The sequence below is a fragment of the Sardina pilchardus genome, chromosome 2, assembly GCF_963854185.1.
Source record: "Sardina pilchardus chromosome 2, fSarPil1.1, whole genome shotgun sequence".
NCBI lineage: Eukaryota > Metazoa > Chordata > Actinopteri > Clupeiformes > Clupeidae > Sardina > Sardina pilchardus.
In genome coordinates this window covers 30,387,693-30,404,545 of record NC_084995.1, presented here as the reverse complement: position 1 = coordinate 30,404,545, position 16,853 = coordinate 30,387,693, and the positions used below count along the sequence as shown (strand labels likewise).

The window sequence follows — 16,853 nt, the reverse complement described above, 5'->3', positions numbered from 1 at the left end:
TGAATGTTTTTTTTTTTGTTTGTTTTTTTTCAGTTTCTCTGGATTCTCTATGATGAAATCCTCAAATCCTTCACAATTTCATGAGAAACAATTCTTATGTTGTCTCATAATTTGCCCACACAGGTTTAGTGATGAATACCTCTACCTCTTTACTTCTGAGAGACTTGGATGTTCTTATATTCTATCCCAAATCATGGATCCAGTACACCTATTTGGTTGTGAAATGTCCCTCTTTCTGTTGTCTTTATCATTGCACAACTTGCAGCCTTAGTTGCCCCTGTCCTAGTTTTTTTTTTAGGTGTGTTGGATTTGAAAATGTGCTTATTTTCTATGAAATAGTCAAATGTCTCTCCTTCAACATTTGATGTTATTTTTTAACTGTCTCAATTAAATATGTTTGGTAAATCATAACATTCTTTGTAAGTATACATACCCCTATGTTAAAGTTTAACTCCGGCGAAAATTGACCTCATGGCTCTTTTTCTACATAAAATAAGCCGTAATATATAATAAATCACCAATTCAATACTCATTATTGAATGCTTAGCTGTAATAAAACATTTTCATACTATTTTTAAAGCAGGCATAGCTGCAGGCATGCCATTGGGCTATGGATTTCTTTAGGCTACAGGATTGAACGGGCACTGTAGTGTTTGTAAATTACACAACAAGTAACCTTTGTGCAGGTCAGCAGAAAAACAGTTCTCTGCAGCTTCCCGATGACAAATAACCAGTGTTGTGCACGTTCACACTCTTCAGTAACTAGTTCAAAGTTCAGTTCACACACGTGCAAAGTGAACTGTTCACGTTCATAGTTCACCATTTTTAATTTTGAACTAGTTCAAATTCAGTTCATTTGAATGAAAATCTGTTTCTGACGGAATATAGGCTACAGCCACCTGTTGTTCTCATCTAATTGAGAATGTCCGTAAATTGGGCTTTATTTCGCTGGGCAGATACATTTCTTTTAGGTCTATGGCAGATACCGACGCCTAATAAATGCGGCCGCGCATTTATTAATAATTAATAATAAATGCGTCAGCTGTGCATGCCTGACGGCAGAAGAGTGTAGTTTTTACACCGGGGGTATGGAGGAGGCTGCCTTGCTGCATTACCTTACCAGATGGATCAGTGACATACTGTAGGGCTCTTTGAACACGTTATGCATCCCTCTATCATCACTGACAAGTGCAGAATCTTTCCGCGATTGCATTCATATAGGCCTAGCAGCGGTTCTGTGTACAATGCATCATGCGTAACGTGATCATGGGTAATGTAGTAAGGTAGTGCAAAGCTGTAGTTTAGGAGTGGCGCCCGTGGGCAGTGAGTGTGACAACGACATACTGTTTCTGAATTGCCAGCAGATAGTGTCACTCGACTTCTCAGGACAAAATAAATTCTATAACGTTTAATTGGACATCAACAGTGACGTTCGTCGTTCATTTCCCAAAATCTGAGCGAATTCACGTTCAAATTCATTATTTACAAATGTGTTGCGTTCAGTTCAGCGTTCACAGAAAAATGAGCGTTTTCAATGAACACGTTCTTTTGAACTCGTTCATGCACAACACTGCAAATAACCCATATGAGGTTAGATTTTGTCTGTGAAGCTACCGACATTTAGCCTGACGACGTCATACTCAAAGCCATCGATATATCGATGGCTTTGGTCATACTCAATTCTTGTCAGAAAAAGGATATAGGCTGGGCTAAATTTCGGTCTGGCATTCAGGCTAACTGACATTGTGAACTGGCCAATATTCATAACCACAACAATGAACAGGCTAGGAGCTCTGTGTTTTGCTGCTGCTATCCTGGTGGTCACTGCTGATAGATATGACTCTCTTTCTCCTGAAGACAAAAAACTCACCAACCAACTAATCGAAATAGCTAATGAAAAATTTGCAGGATCTGGGAAACATTTAGACTATTCAGAACAGCTGGAAGATACGGTATGACTCTTTTGTTATCACTGTCTGTAATTTGTGTAGTTTAAAACCGTTTTATTTGTCCAAGTCATCTTTTTTTTTTTTTTTCCTTTTTTTCTTTAAAGTATACATTGAACAGAATTTGCTCTGTTTTTGTGATACAGTACGGAAGAGCCAGTTTGAGAATATTGTTGAAGCCAACAACATGCCAGCGAAGCAACAAGGACTTGACACACCGACCAAACTGTGCGGTTCGGGAAAATGCTAATGTGAGTATTATACAACAGTGGTTACATGAGACACTTTATTTCACTTAATTGAATTTATTCCATTTTAAATTGATTTTCATAATGCTATCTGATTTAGAGAGCAGGACAGATGAGGAAAATCTATAGGCCTACTGTTGAAGGTGTTATGCTCTTGGGTTGTCTTTGACATCCAATTTTTCAACAGTTAACATTTTGAAGTTGTATGTTTGAGTTTATCCAATATGACCACACAAGGAAAATATGTAACAGTGTTTGTTGTTCTAGCCTCAAATTGACTGTATTGCTTGTGATGGCTTCTTTGTTGACTGTCAGCGTCAACTTGAACTGTGGAAGGTAAGATCCATGATTCTAAAATAAGATGTTATACTTAGACAATCAACATTAAGAATTAAGTATTTGAAGTTTATAATCTTCATCACTCTTTGCATTTATAATCACTGTGTGGAAATTGAGAACTGATAGGCTACCTATAGGCTATGGTGAATTATTGACACTGACACCAGAGCAGCTGACAATTCTGAGGATTTTACAAAAACTGTAACTTATAGCCTGCACGAAGCCACATCCTGAACTAAAAGAGAACCTCAATGGAAATATCCATTAACATTTGCTTTTAGTCTAGGGCTAGGTTAATCTGGGTCCCTTTGATAATCCCTAATTAGGACTCTTGGACTGGCACAATGTAGGTTCAAGGCTACAGTAAAACAAATCATCAAATTAAAATATAATTCTAAACATTTTTTTTATCAAATCTGCTAAATCACATGACCATGTTTGTAATTTTGAATTAACTTTGTTTCAGACTGAGGCTATCAGAGAGCAATATTGCGGAGTCCATCGTATTGGACAATATGGAGTAGCATTATCACTTCCAAGTTCAAGTTGAGTGGACCGCTTAGCCTACTTTCTATGTCATACAAATAAAAAAGATATGATGAACTTATAGCCTACAGTATGTGTTGTAAAAGTGTGAAGACATGATCTGACTGGGCCTGGCCTTCAACAAATCTAAAAGCCAATTCACAAACAAATGTGTGTTTTTTTTCAGTCTGACTATAGGCTACTATGAGTTAATCACCTCATGAAGGTGAATTCTACCAATCCAAGCATTTTTGCAAAACATGCCAGTTGAGGCTACAATGGCCAAGATAAGACAGAGAAGCTCTTGAGAATAATTTGGTCTCTCCCGACAGTAAGACAGGCTTGCAACCAAGACTTGGAAGTCATGATGACACATGTAAAACGATTTCCTGTCCTAAGAATGTGTTATTTAGCCTATCTATCTTGATCAATAAAGCAACAACATTTCAACACTGAGCAGTGAGCACCTTATCGTGTGCTACCTACAGACGATAGGCCTACCAGATGTCTCCAACCTTTTTATCTCTAAAGGGCTACTGTGAAAAAATGAACATGTCTAAGAGCTAGGCCTACCGATGTTTTGCAGACAGTTAATATAGGCCTAGGCTCATAAGTGTTTCTGGTAGTGATGTTATCCGTGAACCCCCTGCTTCGAGGCGTGTATCGAAAACATGAACCAATTTGGGATGAAGCTTGTATCGGAGCTTGATTCGTTTGGTGATAATCACGTGACCAGTGACGTCCGAAGCTTCGTTTCACACACACCCATGTGACTGCTTCGAAGTTTGATTCAAAGCCGTAGCGCGACACTGGGCGGGGGTTTAGGTTCACTGTGTAAAAGCACTTCGCCAATCAATTGACTCAAACTGACTTGCCGACGCATCAAGTCTGCTGATGGCACACAAGTCAAGTGTCTGGACTCGTGGCCTTCTTGTGAGCACGCGCGACCCCCGATCAATCTCTTCTGTTTTGCGAGTTCGAGTCCGGGCGTGTGCAAGGCGCGACTGAATCGCGCAGGTTCAACACAAAACAAGTTAGAAGATCCCTAAATAACCTTAATCATCCATGTAATTATTTATTTATCCATTAACTCATGTTCAAGATGTATTCATCTTTGACTCACAGACATTCATAGCTAATAACTACGAAACAGTCTGTGACACAAGGCTATCCTAAACTTTCACCACTAGATGTCCTCATAGAGTTCTGAAGCTTCGAGTACTGAACCTTTTTTCGATACAATTGGATTGAATGCCTCACTGGTTCAGAAAGCTTCAGTTCGCCATCACTAGTTTCTGGCCTAGGTGAATTGTGAAGTGAACATGCCACTGACAGAAAAAAAAAGTCCATCAAACATTGATATTCTCATCCTCCCTATGCGACAAAAGAGGCAGAATTGCCTAGCCTGATGAGATGAAGAAATGATGATATTTTAGTAAGCTACATTGTGCTTTTAAACTAAAAGTAGCCTACACTCACATGTAGAGACCCTGCTAACTTAACCTTACGAGTAAACCAGTCTGCCTTCGATAACCGAGAAACCGGCTGTCGAAATTTCAGATGACACGCCCTCTGTCCTACTGCCTGCCGGGAAGATGGCCGACACCGGGGGTTCTAAGTGAAGTGCGGTGATCTGTCTTTCACAGGAATCCGCTGAAGATCGGAGGTTATGAGGGCACATGCATTTCATGTCAACTTTTTTTGTGGTGGAGGTCTTTCTGTATCCAGCGCTGTTGAATTGGTTTTCCTCAGACACAACGTCAGGAACGTGTGTCACTCAACCATTACGCGTTACTCTTCGCTTGGCATTTAGCAGTGGTTAACGCGAACTGTTATTAGTCGCTAGCGAACGTTTACACTAAATTAAATGCCGTGACATGATGGGTTTAAACATGTAACGTTGACTGGACTTTTTGCGTGCTCTTTGACAAGCACACTCTTAACAGTTGCATACAGGTGTGCATTAATATGTATATCGGTGGCTGATAAAGTGAAGTAATACCGTAAATGTTCATTTGTACTCTTTTGCAAGATTTTCCTCTGGATTGCAATACACTTTACGCGGCTAACATTAGCTGGCAAAACTGTTAAAGCAGTAATCCAGTTAGCTAGCTACATAGCATAGCATGCTATTCAGAAAGCTGTAAATTAACCCAGGCTAGCGAGCTTGCTAAGTCAGGTCAATATTTCTTAGCATGCTAGCGTTGCTAGTTTGCAACCCTTTCTTGGCCTACTGTATAATAACGAGCTGTCTTTCACAATGACAAATGACAGGCCCAGTGGTGATATTCTAGTCGTATGTGTAACATAAACATTGCATGTTTGATTTGTTTGGTCCTTGAGAAGTTGGACCTAAGTGGCCAAACGCCCTCTTCGTCAATTTACCTTCAACGCTAGCCAGCTAGCTGGCTGTGAAAATGCTGTAACTTCTGTTACATTAGCTAGCTTGCTCATCACATTTGGGAGACATTCATCATCCCTGAAGCCTGGACTTCCCCCCCCCCCCCCCCCCCTTAAAGTTCGGATCAAAGATGTAAGTACCAACAACCTTACCCTGGGTAACCCATTTACAATACATGTCAGATATCCAAGTGTGAATACCTAGTGCTTATAATGGTTAGATTCCAAAGTGTCTTATTTTGTGTCAGCCATCACCAGTTGATCTTGGTTCTTAACGCAATGAGGCTGACAACTGACTACACTGGAAAACATTTTACTGTTTACGACTTTTATCCTGGCTGTGTATGTCCTGTCAAAATTATTAAGTTTCACTGTAAATCACTGTATCCTCATTGATGTTTTTTGTCATCACAGGGGCCTTAACTTTGCCTACTTTGCTACTTCCTTTGTAGGTGTGATGTCTTGTGGCTCAGTTATGGACCACACGATGTACCATGCCGTATCTGCCCCATCGACTAGGCTGCCTAACGCTTGGCAAATTCCCCTTGCCCCACCAGGACCTTAGTCAGCCTACTGCTCTCTTGCACAGCATGTACACTACACGCTTGTACAGTGGTAGTGGCGGCAAGCCGGGGCGACGGGTGGGCCTCGTTGGGGCAGGGCCGCCCATGCTGGAGAACCATCACCACCACCACCACCACCACCCACTTCCCCATCACCCTCAGGTTCAAACCCCCCAGAGCTACCCCCCTGTCTACCAGGGCCGCCTGGATGGGCACAGGCCCCACTACCAGACCCTCCACCAGCACTACCACTCTCACCCCCAGTCCCAACACCTGAGCTCACAGCACTACCAGCAAAACGCCCATCTCCACCATGCCAAAAAGAAGACCTGGAACTTCATCCACGAGAAGATGAGCTACGACACCTTCTTCACCATGAAGCGGCTCATCGACCGCTCGCGCGGCGTGGATGAGGTGCTCCGCTGGGTCACCCAGAACCCTGGCAAAATCTCGCACAACCATTACCCCATCGCTCTGCAGAAGATAGGCCAGCTGCTGCTCCTGCAGCAGGCTGGGGTGGCAGGCTCTGGTCCTGTGGAGGGCACCCTGGTGACCTCTCCAGGGGGGTCCGGTGGAGAAAACCCCTGCCGGCAGATTCTGGATAACCCTGACTTCCAGACACTCTGCAATGCTATAGTGAACGACTGCTCCAAGTTTGACAACTTCAGCATTGTTAACTGCCTTTATGCTGTCGCTGCACTAGGTGAGTGAGCACTTGTCAAGCAGGATACCAGTGGCTCTGTTGCTATTGTTCTTGCTCTCTTGTCTATTGGTGAACGGATTTTGACATGGGTTGTTGAGCTGTTGCAATCATGTACTGTATGCAGCCTAACCTGTTAACAATGTTTTCCTGTCTCAGAAAAGTGCCAGCTTGGTCTTAATGAATAATAATATGCCAAAAAAAAAAAAAAAAAACCTTTCCCATCAAAGTAAGATAGAACTGACACATGCAATCTTCCCCCTCAAATGTAATTTCTCCAGGACTTCCCAGCGACTCTCAGATTGTTCAGGTCTTGGAGGGCGAGTCGCAGAGCCGCCTGTCCCAGTTCAACCAGAAGGACATCTCCATGGTGTTCAGCAGCAGCATGAAGCTGCACCCCTCCAGCCAGCACCCGCTGATCGAGGCCTGCTTGGCGGGTCTGGAGAAGAACGTGGAGCGCGAGCGCCACCCGCAGACGCTGTTCCTGCTGCTCTCCTACTACCGAACCAAGTGGCGCGCCCTGCAGGCGGGGGCGGCTGAGGCCGAGACGCCATCGCCGGAGCAGCTGCTGCTCAACCGCAAGATCCTGAGGCTGGTCAAGCACACGCTGGCCAGTGTGAGCAGCGTCCGCGACCACGAGATGGCGCTGCTGGACGAGATGTTGTCGGCGTGCGCGCGCGAAGCCAGCAACAAGAGCCTGGAGCTCATCTTCAGCTCCCACCTCTTTTACCAAAACAGGCAGGAGAAGTTCATCATCAGCCTCTCTGGTGAGAGCAGGTTCCTTGTTTGTCTCAATTCCTGGTTTGTCTTTCGCTTTATGTGTGTTGTTTCTGGTTATTAATCCGTTGTAGCTGTTTTGAAGTATAAACTGAGGGAATACATTTAAATTATTCCATCCTTTTATTCTTCAACAGAGGAACTTCCCAAAAAAGCAGACAGCATAACCCCTTACACCATGTCGCTCATCTCCAAATATGTCGCCCGACACCGACTTCGAGAGACCCGCCTTCTTGACACAATAGCCGACTTCCTTGTGAAGAAGGGCGAGTACCTGGACAGCAAGGTCAGTGCTGTTTTCATTTTCGCCCCAGGTTGGGATGTCGTGTAGGGAGGAAACATTTCAGTATAAGAAGATTGTATCTCATAGTGCTGTCTTCCTGTGTAACCAGTGGAAACAAGATTTTCTTAAACTCTTGGGGTGACATTACCAACGTCTATGAACGTAAAATCTGTACATTTCCCACACCTTAGGTCACCTCGAATGAAATTGTATGCTAAGTGTGAAAATAACTGTAGTGTAATAATGTGCATGTGGAGCAGATCAGAACACCAGAGTAAAGCAATCGGATCCCTCAACAAATGAGTTTCCACCACAGCGTTGATGTAATGGTCAGTGTCTCCATAACGTGTGACCCCTGTCTTCTCGTTCAGGTCATCCAGAAACTAGTGTTCCCATTTAGCCGCATGAGCTACCGGCCTGCCAATGAGGGTCAGTTCTTCTCCAAGCTGGAGGCTGTGTTGGAACTGAAGGCCCTGAGCTCTCCCCTGGCCACTGTCAACATCCTCATGTCGCTCTTCCAGCTGGGCCATTTCCCAGGCCTGGTGCTGCACCGCGTCTTCTCCCCGTCCTTCATCACCAACGTCACCAGTAAGATCACTTAATTTATCTCACTGCTGCTGACCTGTTGATTTTGCAGCTCACTGAGGATTTGATTTGAATTTAAATCAGCAGAATGCCCCACAGTGACCTCTGTTGGCTGCTAAATGTCATTGCACATTGAGCTTTGTGACGACAGATTGTTTTAGTTCTGTATATCTGGATTTGAGCATTACAACATTCATGTCCATAGGATCATTCAAATTGTTTATGCTAGACTGATGAGTTCGTGCAATTTGAAAAATTAAGGTTGAGCCTGAACATGCTTTGTCCGTCTTAATGCAGACAGCCCTTATGCGCTCATCGTGCGGCGTTACTTGTCGTTACTGGACGCTGCTGTCGAGCTGGAATACAGGGAGTACAGCGGCCCACGCCTACAGGACACGCACAAAGTACTCATGTTTGACCACGCTTTAACAGCAGATGAAGTCAACCGCAAGTACAGGTCAGTGGAGCCACTCTGCATTCATAAACTGTGTAGTGCAGTTCTGGAGCACATGCTAAACTCTTTAGTCTAATAGTGATAATGATATGGATATTATTTATCAAGTGTTCTCTAATCTGTGTGGGTAGTTCACAAAGAAATCTCCAGAACCACCTACGGCACTTTTATGATAGCATTTCATTATACCAACTGGCACTACTTACTAAGAGCTAATAACCGTGTATTGTAAGATGACATGTAAGTGAGTGAATTGCTTGTGAGGCAACATTGATTTGACTTTATTCTTTACAGCTACAAGGGTCTGGTGGCTGAGGCGCTGAGACAGCTGGTTGGAGAACATGGCTACAAGCAGGATGAGGTGTTGGCCCCTGGGTATTACACAGGTAGCTAGACAACTGGCTCATTGCTACATGAAAAGGTCATGTGACTGCCCTCAATATTTGCCTTGTACATTCAGTATGAATGATGACAGGCTGTGTAGTATATTAGTATATTTTTTTTACTTACGTAGTTGTCTCCCCTCTGTCCAGATTTTCTGTTATTGATAGATGGCTCAGGCCGTGTTCTCCCAATAAGGACGTCTGGAAACGTGTCTCTGGGCGTGGCCTCCAAAACCCCTGAGGGCTCCGGGCCGGTGTCCGCGCTGACCTCCGACTTTCAGAAGTTCTCGCCTTTCGCCACAGCGCTGGAGGACGGCAGCGACAAGCAGCCGCCGGGCGACGATTCGGGCTACCTGCCCCCGCACATGCGCGCGCCGCCTCAGCCCGTGGCCCAGCGGGCCGGCGCCAACGGAGGGGTCTCGCTCGACTACAGCACCTACTACGCCAGCACAGACTACTACTCCAGCCTGGCCAAGGAGCACTCGCTGGAGAGCCAGGACAGCTCCACGCTCAGCAGCCCCTCGGACTGCCTCGCCCAGGCCGGGCCGGCCAGCACCGGGGTAGCGGGCAGCGGGTCCAGTGCCGGCCCGGACTCCCTCTTCCAGTTCTCTATCGGGAAGATCCTGGACGACGAAACCGGCGTGCCCATCCCTACAGGGGCTGCCTCGGGGCCCAACTGCGAGCTGCCGGCCTTCTACGAGGGCGTGGCATACCCGGAGGGGGACGGAGGGGAGATGGGGCCCACCTCTCCTCCCCAGCACCACCCTGCTGACCGCCCCGACGCACAGAGGACCTCCGCAGACCCGCAGGTCAAGAGGTGAGTTGGGCTACTGTACCGCTGAAGTACATTTGACCACCTCACAAAACCACACGTGATCAGTGATGCTGAGAAGCAGACTGGCCAAGCCTTTTGACACACTCTTATGCATGTCATGACTTCACATGAAAGCACATAGTAATGCATAGCACTCTTACAATGCCAATCAATGGTATGTACAGTATATACCTAAATAATAAATTGCATTTCCCTGTTCCTCTTCCTGGGTCACTAGGGTGATAATGTCGGTTAATGACAAGTGGCATTACTGTCACAACTCGGACGTGCTGGTGGGCTCGAGGGCCATGAGAGACCGCCACCTGCAGCTCCTGGGCTACATCATTCTGCAGGTAGTGCACACATGCTGTTGTAAGAAAGAAGCACAAATGCAGTTCTGAATAGTGGAAATGTACAAGCCTCTTTTTTTGCACACAGGAAGTCTGTGTGGTGTCTGACCTGCTTTTTTTCACCTGCACCTCAGCTTTGTGCCTCTCCTTTGCAGTTGCCGTATCTGGAGCTGGAGAAGTTGAATGGCATTGAAGAGGTGAAGCAGTACCTTCACAAAAAGCTGCTGGAAGTCCCCTTATGACAGTGGAAATTCAGATGCCTGTGTGTGTGTGTGTGTGTGTGTGTGTGTGTGTGTGTGTGTGTGTGTGCATGCGTGCGTACTGTACGTGCGCGCAATTGTGTGGAGTTGTGGTTTGGGAAGAGTTTCTCTTGGGTTAAAATAACGTAATATTTGGGATGAAAGTGGGATTGCGTATGTACAGGCTGTGTTTGAGAGTGGGAGGTACAGGCCTGAACATGGCCAATAAAGAACGTGGTGCCAGGACACTAACAGGCCGTTACATTAGGTAGAGGGAGGGCCGGGGTCTCGGTGCAGAGTTGGGTGTGAAGCAAGCCTTGAAACGTTGTATTTCTATGTACTCCTATTTTTACAGTTTGTCTATCACAGTGCAGAGGTTATGATGCCAAGTTGGCATAAGAGTAAACTAGAGACAACTTTCTAAGAAGTAAAGCAATCGTTGACTCTTGACATTTGTTTTAGATTCATGTCGGACAAGGTACTGTTATATCATGCCTTTGCTATGGGGAAGGAATGGGAGTGGGCATGGAATTGTAGTCCTTTTTTCTTGTGGTGCATTTTTTTTTTTTTTTAACTTTTCCTTCTGGACAGAAGAGAAATGAGCATAGACAAGATGGGGTTTGCTGCTTTCTGTTTGGCTAAAGGGATGTCTACTGTGCAACCCCAACATGGTCTCAGTTGCAATTCCTTATAGGTATCTGCCACCGAGACTGGCTTTATAACCAAACATTATTTAGTGAGGGGGTCAAATGGGATCTTTCTACAAAGACAAATGATGAGACTTTTGAAACACTGTCTTACAGATCTTAAATAGGGAGTCTGGGGCATTTTGGAGAGTTTGGGAATGTGTTGTAATGATATTATTGCAATGTGCCACTCGAGTGTTAAAAATGGTTAATATTTATATTTTTTCCTCTAAAATGCTTTATGAACTCTGATGTCCTTTAAAGCAAGACACAGCAAAACACTCAATGGATTGTGGGAGTGACCTGTCATCCTGCCATCTCTGTTTGCAGTAGTGGCTTCATTTTTCAGGATATTCCTTTTTTTTATGAAGGATATAGATCTCCATACCATAGTCAGAATCACTTAAAGTACAGCACATACATGGCACATACAACTTAGAAAACCAACTGAGTAGCTTATTGTTAAATTAAAGTCCAGCCTAAGTTTTGTGTTAGCTTTCTGAATAATAGGAAAACAGTGGGTGTTACCTTGCACAGTGGAATGCCTCGGACAGAACCTCATACTTAGTGCATAGTGCATGATTGTTTTATCCTTGAGAAGGGTATTACAGGTGTACATGCAGTATATACACTTGCATCTATCCTTTCAGTGGCTGCCCATCTGGACCTCATGATTTTATCATCATTAATCATACAATTAAGAGTTGAGCTTGCCTTTTTGTGTACTTTGAAGATAAATATTATCTTATGTGAGTCGGTTTTAAGACTTTAGTAGAGAAGGAAACATCTTCTTGCAATTGCTGTTGTTTGCTTTGCTTTGTCAAGAGGACCATTCTATTCAGATGTTCTCCGGGGGAAGAGATTATTTATTGAGGATGGTGTTCTTCTGAATGTATGGAGTTTGAGTGTATGGAGTGGATGTATGCGTTGGAATCAAGGGGGAAGGGTGGGAAAGTTCGTTTATATATACATATAAAATGCCTATGTAAAATACATTATTAAATAATGTTTTAAAAGTCATTTGCTTTTCGAATTCTCATTTGTTACTATGTCAAGTTCAGTTGTACACAGAGGAGATTGAGTTTAATGACTGCTAGAGCTCCAGATATCAACTGCAGTGCCACACAAAGACCACATCTCCCAGACACATTGTTCTTTGAGTCACTTCCGGTCTGACAACAGTCAGGAAGTGATCCTAAAAGTAGAGCGGAGTGAGAATTGTATTTACTATGATGCGGTTTGAAATGTCAACAGTAAGTTCCGTCATTTGTCATACTAAAGCTGTATTTTGCAAGTAATTTACTACTCCCCCTTTGTACGCCAACCGACGACTTGAACGTAGCTAGTTTCACCCCACACATTAACATCAGGGTGCAAGAGAGCTTTTTTATTGTAGCACGAGCTAGTTTGCTAGTTAGCGAGGCAATGTTAGCTATTCCGGTGCTTAGCAAAGTACGTTAAAGCTCAGTTCTGCCTTACCTTTTACCATGTAATTTGTCATACATTATCTATCGATTTGGCGTCTTCTAGTGTGGTGTGACTGTCAAAATGCAAGAGAGGTGAAACGCTCCAAACATGCTAACCAGAATTGCATCTCTGATCATTGTGTTTGTGTGCTAATGTGTTCGTGGCAGAGCTTGTTCAATTAGTTTGTTATTACATTCAACAGTACCAACTTTGTAATCAAGAAAAATGTTGCGGTGTAAATTCGTTGTTTTCTCTGCGTTCTCTGAGTTTTCGCGAGATTGAAGGTCAGGCATTTAGGTACAAATGGCCAGTTTAAGTGTCAGTACACCTGCCATGACGACGTTTCGCATATGTTTTTCGCCAACCAGACTGATTGAAGGTAGTGGGCTTTCTCGTGAAATGAAAGTTATTTTAAATATTCGCTGCGTGTAATGGTAATTTTACTGTACCTGTGAATATTGTATGAAAACACCCCTATAGAGTATGCTATTGAAATCTTTTTTTGTGTATTTTCTGTTATGAGTTGGCCTGTCCAAAGGTTGAATGTTTGCATCACAGAAGATTAACCAGACGATTTATGCTGACCTAGATGTTGAGCTGAGAAAATTAGGGGGAAAGGCTGGTTCAGTTAATGAGACGGTTCACTTACATACTACCAAGATCCCTACTAAGATCCCTGATTACTAACAGCTCCACTTCGACCCTCTCTGAGACTACTCTGGTTCCTCTTGCTTGCACCTATTCAGTTTTGCATCCGAATATGACATCAGATAATTTAGATCACTTCTTAAAATTCATGCTAATAGTCATTCAGACAAGAGCACGTTAAGCAAGCATATGTGAAGACAAAAGCTTATTTTTAGTCTATATTCTGCTCTGCTCTACAGGTGCCTAGCCTAGCGTTGCCTTAGTCAGGGGACGCAGCCAAGCATGGCTCTGATTGAGGGTGTGGGGGACGAGGTCACCCTCCTCTTTGGGGTGGTGCTCCTGGTGCTAGTACTGGTCCTAGCCTGGGTGTCCACACACACGGCGGACCCTCCTGAGCACCTACTCTCCCCTGGCCCAGGGAGCACCTCCCCCAGAGAGGCTGAGAGCCAGGAGCCTCTCCCTCCCAGCGACATCACCCCTGCACCCAGCAGCCTGCAGGAGGAGGGGAAGCCAGAGTCAGGGCTACAGGCTGGAGCCGAGGGGCCCACCTCCAGCAACACTGGAGACCAGGGAGGGGGAGAGCCCAGTCTACTACAGGAGGCTGGCATCGGGAGAGACGGGCTGAGGCACAGAGATGCTGCGGCCTCCACCCCTTCCTCCACGGCAACGACTGCAAGTGCCTCTGCCCCAACCCAGTCATCTCCAGCCAACAACACCCCCAACAATCACACCCAAAGAAACATGGTCCTGAGGCTCAAGTTCCTCAATGACACAGAGAGGACCGCCCAAGTAAACCCTGATGACACCATTGGCTACATTAAAAGGTAGGGGTGTAATAAGGCACTGTTGTACCGCAAATGAAAAACAACCATAGTGTCACATGTATCGTGGCATTTCAGAAGTCAAAAAATGGCAACTGTCTTTTTCAAAATATGTATCTCCTAGGCCTAAAATATGCAAGATAATGTAGGCCCCTTCACACTCTAGGGACCTTTTGCAGTTCCTAGGACATGCAATACCATGAACCCTTTTTTTTGCACAGTTGGACAGCATGGAACTGGGATTAAAGTGCTCCTCTGACTGCAGATCCTGTAACTATTTGAGCTCCTAATATTCTAATTGGGATACTAATGTGTGTTAAGTCATCTCAGAGTTCCTACTGTGTGTGAATGCAAATAGAAAACATCCCTAGAAACTGGGTTGTTCTAGAGGAAGCCTCCCCAGTTAGTAGTTTGTACAACTGTGTTCTTAGAATCATTTGAATGCACACATTTATTTGAGCTTGGTGGAATGGCAACCTAAGATATTCAGTAATATGTATCTTAAAAGTATGATGTGCTTCACTGTGCTCATGGCAATGGACTTTGAAGGGGTATGGTCCTCTGCTGATAAGTTGAAATAGTAAACCCTCTCTATGGTTGATCCTTATGACAGAGTCTTGTTGATAGGCATGAACTTGATAATCACTTATGCTTACATATGGAAATGCTTAACAGCTGGGTTTTTGCCATGTTTGCTTTCTTATCCACAGGCAGCAAGGTTATGCACACATCTGTTTGTGTACATCTCTGTTCAGTTGTACATTTTGTCCTGTTTAGTTTATCTTTCATGTTTGGGTTCATAGTGGCCTTTGACATATGAGAGTACTGAAAGTTTGCCCAACATTTGTTTACATTTTATTATAATGAAGCTTTGCAGGTACAGTATACTGCCTTTATTGGTATTTGTACCACTTGAAGAGCTGAACGCACCTACATACTTGTTTTGTAGAAAGTAATAAGGAAAAAGTACTACTATGGCAACAATGACATGTGAGATTTAACTTCCATACACCTGTAGATGTGTTCTACTGTAACTATCTGATGTCAGAAGCTAATACGTGTTGGTTACCCACAGGACATACTTTGCGGGGCAGGAGCACCAGGTGCGTCTCATCTACCAGGGCCAGTTGCTGCAGGACGACAGCCAGACGCTCTCTTCTCTCAACCTGGCCGACAACTGCGTTCTGCACTGCCACATCTCCCAGCATGCAACACGAGCAATGCCGGCCGGGGCCCGGGCGGCCGACCAGGTGCACGTGGCGCTGAACCTGGGCAGCCTGATGCTGCCGCTGTTTGTGCTGATGCTGTCTGTGCTCTGGTACTTCCAGATCCAGTACCGCCAGTTCTTCACAGCCCCCGCCACTGCCTCCCTCGTGGGCATCACCATCTTCTTCAGCTTTGTGGCATTTGGGATGTACCGCCGCTGAGGGGTGCCCCATTTGTTAGTGATCCCCTGTGATGCACGCCACTTAAATAGAAGTATATATTCACATAAATGCACATATACAGTAACACACACACACACACAAACACACAGACACACATGTGTACCCACATACCCACCACCGCCTACACATGGACTTTTGAGATGGATCTCTGAACTTTTGAAGTTGTTCTCGGATGAGATAGCAGATATTTAATGAAGTATCTGATCCGTTTTTTTGTTGTTGTTTTTTTTGTTTTGTTTTTGTTTTTTTGGTCTGTGTGTGTTTGTATGTCGTTTTTCATTATGTGTTTGGCTCAGCACATTTTATGTTTCTGTTACCCAGTTCTTTGCCATTGTTGTCAGACATAGAACACATTTTTACCTGTCATGAACTAACAGTAATTTCTTAGAGTTCTTTTTTTTTTTAATGTAAAGAGACGCTCATTGTGCCTATCCTTATTGCTCTCGTCACGCACGCAAGCACTCCGTGAGGAGCTGGAGCTTGCCCCTGTTCTTGGTGGAAGTGGGGAAGATGACTGGTCTTGTGACTGTCCAAGCTGCTGGCATGCCCATCTGCCTGTCTGTCTCACACAGGGTGGTAGAGCAGTGCAGGCAGCACTGCTGTTATATGTAGGGACAGTAAGAATAATTTGTGTAAAATATGGCTTTTGAAACAGACAAAATCTATTAAATCATTCTTTTATTTACCAGTGTTGTTTATTTACCCTCTAGGTGGCTGAAAGACGTGTCATTTTATTTGTTAACTTTGGCTTTTTTTCCTAGACTTCGAGGCCTCCAAGGAAAATGGTTAAGGATCATAACAACGTATGTTGTCAGATGATCAATCTTCATTACTCAATATGGGTTTTGGGTTCTGGAACTCTTAACCGTTTTATTTCTATGGAGTTTTTTTCGGAACTTGTTTGAAATGCTCCACGTCTACACTTGCGCTCTGCAGTAGCCAGTAAAGCGTGTCGACTTGCCCTTTAAACGGACTAAATAAGTACCCAGACGGGGTTTGCGCGTGCGCCGACGCGACTGTCGCACTAAAACATAGCCGAAACCGGTAGGGTCTTGTAGGCACGGGGCCTTTGTGGCCAGCATCCGTCCATCCCGGCTCAATTCCCAGGGGAGGGGAGTCATGGAGTCTGTCTGAAAGCGGTGAAGAAGTTCTGCGTACTGGACATAAGTGTTGCCAC

General features: G+C 44.6%; 2 protein-coding genes and 1 long non-coding RNA gene across 3 annotated transcripts; all 3 read left to right on the top strand.

Annotated features, from left to right (window-relative positions):
- The first annotated feature begins 1,572 nt into the window (after positions 1 to 1,572).
- On the top strand, positions 1,573 to 3,140 carry LOC134070026 (uncharacterized). Its single transcript, XR_009936877.1, has 4 exons — positions 1,573 to 1,952; positions 2,093 to 2,197; positions 2,462 to 2,530; positions 3,000 to 3,140. It is a non-coding gene; the product is annotated as an uncharacterized LOC134070026 (long non-coding RNA).
- Positions 3,141 to 4,387: 1,247 nt separating this feature from the next.
- fastk (Fas-activated serine/threonine kinase) lies at positions 4,388 to 12,312 on the top strand. The gene is made up of 10 exons (XM_062526206.1): positions 4,388 to 5,591; positions 5,911 to 6,724; positions 7,003 to 7,488; positions 7,636 to 7,784; positions 8,153 to 8,369; positions 8,664 to 8,823; positions 9,115 to 9,206; positions 9,354 to 10,020; positions 10,256 to 10,370; positions 10,523 to 12,312. The coding sequence occupies exons 2-10, from the start codon at positions 5,953 to 5,955 to the stop codon at positions 10,607 to 10,609; spliced, it is 2,745 nt and encodes a 914-aa protein (XP_062382190.1). The 5' UTR covers positions 4,388 to 5,591; positions 5,911 to 5,952; the 3' UTR covers positions 10,610 to 12,312.
- Positions 12,313 to 12,442: 130 nt separating this feature from the next.
- On the top strand, positions 12,443 to 16,361 carry tmub1 (transmembrane and ubiquitin-like domain containing 1). The gene is made up of 3 exons (XM_062526194.1): positions 12,443 to 12,545; positions 13,647 to 14,231; positions 15,304 to 16,361. Exons 2-3 carry the CDS (start codon positions 13,690 to 13,692, stop codon positions 15,653 to 15,655), a joined length of 894 nt encoding a protein of 297 aa, XP_062382178.1. The 5' UTR covers positions 12,443 to 12,545; positions 13,647 to 13,689; the 3' UTR covers positions 15,656 to 16,361.
- The last annotated feature ends 492 nt before the right edge of the window (positions 16,362 to 16,853 follow it).